The 9,560-nt window shown below is 35.5% G+C and overlaps 1 protein-coding gene across 1 annotated transcript; it reads right to left on the reverse strand.

Moving 5' to 3' along the window:
* Positions 1 to 826: 826 nt before the first annotated feature.
* LOC144567707 (uncharacterized) lies at positions 827 to 1,476 on the reverse strand. Its single transcript, XM_078317872.1, has 2 exons — positions 1,086 to 1,476; positions 827 to 1,014 (listed from the first exon to the last, which is right to left on the reverse strand). Exons 1-2 carry the CDS (start codon positions 1,474 to 1,476, stop codon positions 827 to 829), a joined length of 579 nt encoding a protein of 192 aa, XP_078173998.1.
* Positions 1,477 to 9,560: the final 8,084 nt, after the last annotated feature.

Raw genomic sequence — 9,560 nt, forward strand, 5'->3', positions numbered from 1 at the left:
ATTTTTTCTAGAAAAAGATCACATCACTATTCAGTAACTTCAGATTTAAAAGACATACGTTCAACCTAATGGAAATGAATAACATATCTAGTAGTTCCTAAAAAAATTAAATTAAAAATTTATCAACAATATATTCATCCTCAGCATTAAAATTCTGTCAATGCTCCCCAAATACTCGGCCATTTTTATTAATATCCCTGAAAAAAAAGAAAATTTTAAAAATAACCCTGTTCCTCATTTTTTTTTAAATATGCCCTGACCGCCTGGACCAGGGGCGGCCCAAAACACCAAGTGAGGCGCCCCAGGGCCCGGCGGCCCATACCCCAAGTGAGGCGCCACCCCCTGGGGCGCCCCATTAGTAATTTGGTTTTTTTTTTTTTTTTTTTGAGAAATCTTAGTATTTTGATTTGAATAATTTTGTTGAAAAAAGTGTTGGGTTTATGTATATGTGTATGTCAAAAAATAAAATATTATGTATATGTGTATGTGTATGCCAAAAAATATAATATTTGATATATTTACGAAGTGATGTCGTAAATTTTTATAACTTTAATTTTTATTTTTATTTCTTTGGTGAACTATATGTATAATATACACACATACACATACACACATGCACATACACATACACATACACATATACACATACATATATACACATACACATACAAAAAAACTCACACATACACATACACATACACATACACATACACATACACATACACATACACATACACATACATATACATATACATACACACATACACATACACATACACATACACATATACCAAATAAATCAATTCGCATAAGCAAAATAGCAAGTTTATCTGCCACCACGTCTGAATAAACCTAACAAACGACTAGTTCTTCTGGTACCAGTGGCAGGTGCGGCATTACTTGTAGAGGCTTGGCTACTAGATGATTGGCTTACAGGAGGAGGGGGTTGTGTTCTACCGGTTGCTTCAGCGACAACTCTGGCATTTTCTCTTTCGTTGTGTTCGTTTATTGCATCTAAATGTAACAATGCAATTCAGTTAGTAATATAATTAAAGCATAAATAAATTTTGTACAATTCTACGTACCTGCCCTGCGCCTGTCGGAAACAGAACGGCGAGCCCGATTTCCCGACGGTCGCCTACCACCCATCTCGTCCATGGTCATTACAATACGCTTGTGTCTCCTCCTTCCCTTTCTTATCCATCCTTCTGAAGGTAATATTCTATCTCCGACATATGTAGGCCACTCATGCTGATCAGGATAAGAATGGAAAGATCCACCCCAAGTGGAAGCAAGGTAATCGGTACGGTACATGTCAGCAACATAGTGATCCTCACAGTAGTTCCTCACTCGGCATACCGCCATCACGTGACTGCAGGGTATGTGACTTAGCTGGGGTCCTTGGCATGTACAGGTTACCGCCCTGGCATCTCCGAATTTAACCACGTACTTGCAAGCCCTCTTGACAAACGCCATAGTGCCGTCTGGTTTACGGGTGGTAGGAATGTACTCATTTGGATTTTGCACTTCGAATTCTGTTCCATCGTTACCCATCGGGATCACGGTCATGGTTGCACCTTTGTCTCTGTGTCGTCTTAGTTTCTCCTCCACCCTTGTTGAAAATGACTGGTTCATCCTTATTAATTCTGCGGCCTTAGCACGCCGTTCCTGAAACCAGGCATTTAACTTGTAGAATGTGTCCTCTACAACTGCAGCCACAGGCAACATCCGGCTCTGCTTGAATACTGCATTCAGCGACTCGGATCCGTTGGTGGTCATAATTCCCCAACGCCAACCTCCATCCCGGGATTGATATATTTTCTCGTATGCTGGATCCAACTTAATGTCCTCCTCAATTGCATCGGCAATTAGTGATGCTGTCAGATTTGAATGGTCTGTCCTTGTGGACGCAGACTTGCATGTATGAGGTGGTTCGCACTTCTTAATCATCCATGCTTCCCTTGAACCCGCAGGGGTTGCAAAAAGGCGGAACTCGCAGTGCGGGTGAGTTGAACAAAGCACAACTAACCTTGTTCGGTCCCTTTTGTGTATTATACATTCCCAGTTGCCGTGAACATGAGTCTCATATATTTTCTTTACAAGCTCGTCTACGCTGGTATAAACTTGCCCTGCGGCAAGTTCTTTGTTGTATACAACACGAGGACCAAAGAAACTAATGTCTGCCTCTTCGAAAGCTGTGGTGTCGTTGAATGTGGCAACCGGATGCTTATTCCCCCGACCTCTAATCGGGAATTTTTCTGCCCTGGACAACCCTGCTACATTTGCATCACCATCTGATAAGTCATCATCTTCCCAAACCCCTTGGTATTCATCCCCCGTTTCCATTTCTCTTTCTGGTACGGCATCAATAGCATCAACATCAACATCAACATCATTTCGATTAACGGGTACCGGTCCTGACTCTGGCATAGTTGGAAATCTAGGGATTATGGGTGTCTGTCTGGGTGGTAGTGGTAACTCTTCAGTATTTTCTGGGGAGTTGTGGTACCCCTGGTTGTCATTACCGGGGCTGTGATACTCCTGGTGGTACCCCTGGTTGTCATAAGGGGATTGCTGGTGGTACTCCTGGTGGTCATAAGGGGAGTGCTGATGGTACCCCTGGTTGTCATAACCTGAAGGTCCAGCCCCAGCCGAACTTGAAGGTCCAGCCCTCGTGCGGGGAACCCTCTTCGAATATATGTCCATTACCGGGACCCCACAAGCTACAAATTGAGTATACACAACTCTCCACAAATTGGCATCTGTTATTGGAAACTTAACAAAGTAAGGTCTACCCCCCCCCCCCCCCCCACGTGAGTTGTCAATCCGTGTAGCCAACTCTATTTCATACCTGTTGGGGTTTACAGATGTCTTTTCGTATATTAGCTGCTTCAGTTCCTCAAATGTGGTATTTTCATTAATCTCGAAGCCAAATGCGACTTCTTTCGTGTAATGCACGCCATCTTCATCCCTTTCTAGCTTGCCGCCGACATACAGTGCAACTAACATCTCTTCTTTAACAAACTACATTTTAAAAAAAAAATTTACAAGTATTACATGACATAATAATGGGTACATTAATAAATGACTAATTGAAAAATAAATAAACAAAATTAAAAAAAATTACAATTTTTCTACAGTAGGTGTACAGCAATTGCTACAGTAATTGTACAGTACGCTGCAGTAAATACCAACAATAATGTACAGTACGATACAGTACAGGTCAACAGTAAATGTACAGTACGCTACAGTAAATGTCAACAGTAATGTACAGTACGCTACAGTAAGTGCAACAGTAAATTTGGAACAGTAATTACTAATTATTATAATTATAATTACTAATTATTATAATTATAATTACTAATTATTATAATTAAAAAAACATACCTATTTTCCCCAGTTATCGCCTCCAGAGAAGGTCTGGGATCGGGAAGTGACAGAGGCAGAAAATGCGTTTAAATCACAGGACTAGTGGGGCGCCCCAGGGGGTGGCGCCTCACTTAAGGTATGGGCCGCCGGGCCCTGGGGCGCCTCACTAGCTGTTTTGGGCCGCCCCAGGCCCAGGCGGTCAGGGCATGTATGAAAAAAAATTAGAGAGAGGGGCATTTTTAAAATTTTCTATTTTTTTAAGAATATTAATAAAAATGGCCGCCAAATACTCAAAAGCAGAAAATACTCAAGACAATTTGATCTAAGATAGATCACACTTATATGTTTAAGACTCTTCAATTACTTCTATATATATAATGGAGTTGGCTACGGTGCTACGCGTAGCATAGAGGATCTCCGTGCAAAGGCTCAATATTTAAGTTTTCAAAATCCTAACGGTCGATCCAAACCGTTCAACATGATCTCCATATGAATATGTACTTGAAAGCCGAATTTTACATTTTTTATAATTTTTTTACTGTTTTTTTAGATAGGCAGAAAATAACTTGATCTGAACCATTCTCGTGGAGACTTCAGTGAGTTATCCGTTAGGAGTGCCAAGTCAATGCTGGAATTTGCAAAATTCGTACTAAGCACTGCATCTGCATTAGAGAAACTCAATGTCATTGGTTTAGAGGAGGACATTATCAAATTATTTTATGAGAAACTTAACAACTTCCCAAGTTATCTACGAAAGGCTGAAATTGTGTTTAGCACATTACTACAGTGAATAGCGCAACTTAAAAGTTTCTCATAGTTTATTTAGTTTGTTTGTATTTTTGAATTGTTCTCCTAGTTTAATTTCTTTTTCTGGTGGTATTTAAGGACAATTTCTTGTTTGAGAGCTATTACATTGCTCCTCTCTATCAGGTTTATATTTAGCATGATAGATCTTTGTAAATTTTACTGATAACTGGTTATTAATCACTTGTTGTTTTGTGATGGTTATAAATCGCTTGAAGTTCTTATTCCCCATTGCACTGTGCTCTGTTAATTTGCTTCATCACCATCTGTCCATATTTGGAAATATGATCAGTATGTTTATTGTTCTTGCTTGGGTAAAGATATTGACAGAGCTAGTTTAGTTTCATGCAGATCATTAGTTTGGTACAGTTACGAACTTTGAAATTAAATTTTGATGATGACCATCTCCGTCCCAACTGCTAATAAAAAAGTGGTTTTATTGGATATTTTCCTTAAAAATTTTGTTATAAATCTGCAGTGAATAAGAAAAAAACAACGAATTAAAACAAAACTCGTGCTAGAAACAATCATAGTAGTTAATAAATGTATATTTTAATAACGCAACAAAAGTACATGGCAAAAAACCTTTTGGAGTCATGCATAGTAGCTAGCCAGCTTTGTAACCATATTTTATTTTCAATAATACTATTTATAATACCGTACTTATTTTGTTATCAAGTTAATTTGCTAAGAAAAAATTCTTCAGGATAAGAGAAACATATTCGATGCAATGAATTTCTAATGCCTAAAATGAAACATGAAACTTTAAAATGGCACATATATATTTTGATTAAAGCTTTTAATGGATACAAAATACTATGATGTGACTAGATAATAAAATAAAGAAATATTATCTCACAATGAATCAGATATACGTAATATAGCTAGTACAATTTGGACTTAAATAGATTATACACATTAAAATTGTATATGAATTTATTTCTTTATTTTGTCTAGTGAAGGTAGGGGGCTCAAGGGGTGATTATTTTAACATAGTAGTTTTGACTTCGTGCAGCACACATACATTATACAACGATGTTTGATTAATTCTATAGTCTGTGTTGCGTGGAGCCATAATTGTTATGTTAAAAAAAAGGGAAATTTTTTTATTTGTCACCTCAAAACTTAAAAAATACCAAATTGCCACTCTAAAACTCAAAATTTCTTATTTGCCACCCTAAAATTATCAAATTTACCAAATTGCCACAATATACATCTAATATACATATTTAGAGTAGAACTAGGGTGTTCTTAAGCTCACCAAAGTGTTTGGTGAGCTTGACTCTAAAACCCGTCAAATCGGTTTCAAATGACGAATCCGAACCGTTGGAACCCGTCTATTTTACGTGTGATGCGTCTACATGTGACATTTTTTAACTTTCGAATTAGTTTAGTATAAAGTCAATTGGTCAAAATTAGAAGGTTAATAAATTAATTTTAGTGCATTCATTTTTTGAACATGTTTTGACCACTTGACTTTATACTAAACTAATTCGAAAGTTCCAAAATTTCACATGTAGACGCATCACACGTAAAATAGGCGGGTTCCAACGGTTCGGATTCGTCATTTGAAACCAATTTGATGGATTTTGGAGTCAAGCTCACCAAACACTTTGGTGAACTTAAGAACACCCTAGTTCTACTCTACATATTTAATTAAAATTATTCAAAGAAATATTGTATAATAAAACGTATTTTCGTATTTCCAATTTTACCCCTTTAATTTAACTTGATATCTCCAGTACCTTCCTTTCACCCTTTCTCCGTCTCTCTGTCTTTCATCCTGCCTCCGCCTCTCTTTCATCCTAAACCGAAATCAGCCTCTCTTGCTCCACCTCTCTTCCTCCTCTTCTCTTGCTCCGAAATCAACCCCTTCGCCTCTCTTCCTCCGCCTCTCTTGCTCCACCAGCACTTCCTCCGCCACCAGTTCTTGCTCCAGCCATCCACCATGCATCACCATCGTCCACTGGTGATCAGTAATTTCTTTGATATTAGCAATTTCAGTGATTTTTGAAACAATTAGTCACTACTGTTTGTGAAATTGCAAAATCAAGTAATCTGGTACCGACTAATTGTCAGAACATTGACGACAGTTCAAATTAGCCCTTCCAATTCAGAATTTCGAGTTATTAATGTCAAAGTATGAATCTTTGGATGAAGACCCTGTAACGTAACTTCATGCTTGATTTCATATGCACTGGCATATCAAAGATGAACCCCTGACGAGTTAATTGATGTGCTCAAAGATGAACCATGCTTATATAGAGTATTTTCTCCGCCTTCTTGTTTACACTATTGCAATTATTGTTGCTTTTAATTTTATTTTTCATTTGTATGAGTAATGCTTTTGGTCTCCCATGAAACTGTCGGGAGGGAGAGGGAGAGGGACTGGAGACCCCATTTCTTGTTTTCTCTGTTAATTGAAGGAAGGGTAAAACTGGAAATACAAAATTACGTTTTTAATACATCACTTTTCAAATTAACTTTAATTAGATATGTATACCAGCAGTATAAACAGGGCAATTTGATAATTTTAGACATTTTAGAGTGGCAATTTGATAATTTTCAGTTTTGAGGTGGCAATTTGGTAATTTTCAAGTTTTGAGGTGGCACGGAGGTAAATTTCCCTAAAAAAAAATTACCGGGTTCAAGGCTCTTTCTTTTTTCTGGAGTGAGTTTCGAACAGATATTTTTCATACATAGAATAATATCTTAATTAACCAGGCTAGATATAATTCTCGAAACATATCAATTAATAATAATATAGAGAATATTTTTGTTGTAGTTTGTTTGAGGGAAAATTAGAGAAGCAACTCTCGTAATTGTGTGTAGTACTGTAGTAATTTCTTGGACGATACAGGAATCATACTTTCTATAGGCTACGGTGTATTGATTTAGTGTTTAATAATAATATATTGTCATTTAATTGGATTTTTAAGCTTTATCTAAATAAACAAACACATATAAAACAATTATTATCGTGGTCATTATTTATTTATTTTATTAAGTTTTGAATTTTACTAAATTTGGTACTGACAGAGGTAACCCTTTTGTTTACTTCTCACTTTCAAATCGTAGAATTTGGTGTTTGGAAAATGAGGAGGGTTCAAATGCCTTCATTTTTTGTGCCTCCACCATGCCTCTATTTTTTAAAACTTTAATAATTCAAAATTTAAAACTTAAAAATCAAAATAAAACCGTTGGATATGATCTACATCATTTTATCTATGCACATGTAGAAAATTATGACATTTCAATTTTATTTTGATTGTCATCAAGAGCTTGTAAAAAATGCACTAATTTGGATAATTTCTAGACGTTGATTTTTGAACTTATTGATTCACATAAAAACAAAATTGAAATGTGATAATTTTTTATGAGCACATAGAGAAAATAACATAGATCACATCTAACGGTTTTATTTTGACTTTTAAGTTTTAAATCTTGAGTTATTAAAGTTTTAAAAAATGGAGGCATGATGGAGGCACAAAAAATGGAGGCATTTGAACCCTCCTCTTGGAAAATAGATATTTTTTAAAAATAAAATGAGCTTGTTTTTCAAATTATATTTTTTTTGGAATTATAATTATGAGACTCGAAAAATCGAATGAACAGACATTGATATTCTCTTTGTAACATATTCTTCTGACATGAACAAGAGTTAATGTTCCTCAAAGGAGGACAATCCATAAACCCTAAACCCCATATATTAGATCCCCCACAAAATTGTGAAATTGCATCATTGGTCCCCATAGTTGCGTTACAAAATTTTATGTAAATTATTACATTGAGATAGGCATTTTATAATTTTGTATTCACTGAACCCCATTGAAATGTTAGATAGAGTCACATGATTTGGTAATGCGTCCCATTCCAAAGACATTATTTCATAGTGCTCATCCTAGGAGCATAATTTCACGATGTGTTTATTTCTATGTACATTTTTTTTTTTCTGAATTCTATCTAACTAAAGTAGGTCGATAACAAATTTGCAAAATCTGTTCTTCATATATTTTTTTTTTAACCATCACGCGCTGTAATTCTTAATGATTTAATTTTGAAACGATTGAAAAAATGGTGTTTCTGGTTCTCATGTTCACGATTAGGATGTAAAAAAGTCATGATATAATCGGATACGGCAAGACACGTGTGCAGGTTATGTTTCATGACTCGTGCATCTTATGGCGTGATTATTATTCGGAAAATTGGTACAACACAATACGAGATATGAAATGGTCCAGTCGCAATGTGACAGACATGTGGTACATGATCAGGATCGTTAAGATTTTGATCAAATAATAAATCTTAAATAAATTAATTTAAATTAAAAAAAATTTAATGTGATCAAATGTGACTGAAAACATAACAGTCACGACATAATGACTTAAATACCATGGTTGTTCCTCCGAATTTGAATTTAATCATAGCACAATTTGTAACCCAAGTCACAACATAACTGCAACAAAGCACAACACAATTTACATCCTTAGAGCATCTCCAATAGTGATTGCTTATGGATTACTTATGCTGATGTGTCAATTGTTTTTGTAATTGCTGGGTTGTATGGCTATTGCTTATTTAGCAATTGTTGGAAAAAATTGCTTAATAAGAAATAATTTTCTAAAGATGAGTTAGTCAAATGTTTAATTCTTATTGGTCAAATGTTTAATTCTCAATTGTTTGGTTGATTGCACCAATGTAAGAGTGGATTGCTTAATTTTTAAAATTTTCATAATTGCTAATTTAGCAATTAATTTCAATTGTTGAATTGGAGATGCTCTTATCCGTGACCGTATAATTCGTGTGGGTTCTGAACGGATACAGAAGATTTGCACTCATTTGTTCTGGCAACAACAGTTAATTATTGAAGTGGTCCTATTTTGTCATATTTACCGAAATCATGCATTTCTGCATTATTATCTTGTTTTCATTGATATTTCATTTTGGGTTTGCATTAGAGCTTTTTTACATTAATTGTAAGGATTGATCTTTTAGTGAATCATTTTTCTTGAATTAGCATTCTAGCAACTAAATTCTTGCGTAAAAAAAACAAACTGGAACTTCACTTATAGAAGTGGATAATGGTGCTCAATGAAAAAAAAAAAAAAAAACCCAGAGGTACGGTACAAATTATGAAAAGAAAGGTGTAAAAAAAAATCTAAAATTGAAGTGACCCAATGCACTTGCAAATGTTTTGTTTTTGTTCTTTCCTTCAATTTGTGTGGCTGTTAACCCAAGAAGCTCATGCACGCTGTTCCTTTGCATAAACACAATTGAGAAAAATGCTAAATGGAACATATACATGTCATGATATATACATTCAAAGCCAGATATTCAAGGCAAAAAAAGGGGACCAACATTTAAGGCACAAAGAAAGGGACATACAA

This window comes from Carex rostrata, chromosome 16 (genome assembly GCF_964058835.1).
Source record: "Carex rostrata chromosome 16, lpCarRost1.2, whole genome shotgun sequence".
Classification (NCBI taxonomy): domain Eukaryota; kingdom Viridiplantae; phylum Streptophyta; class Magnoliopsida; order Poales; family Cyperaceae; genus Carex; species Carex rostrata.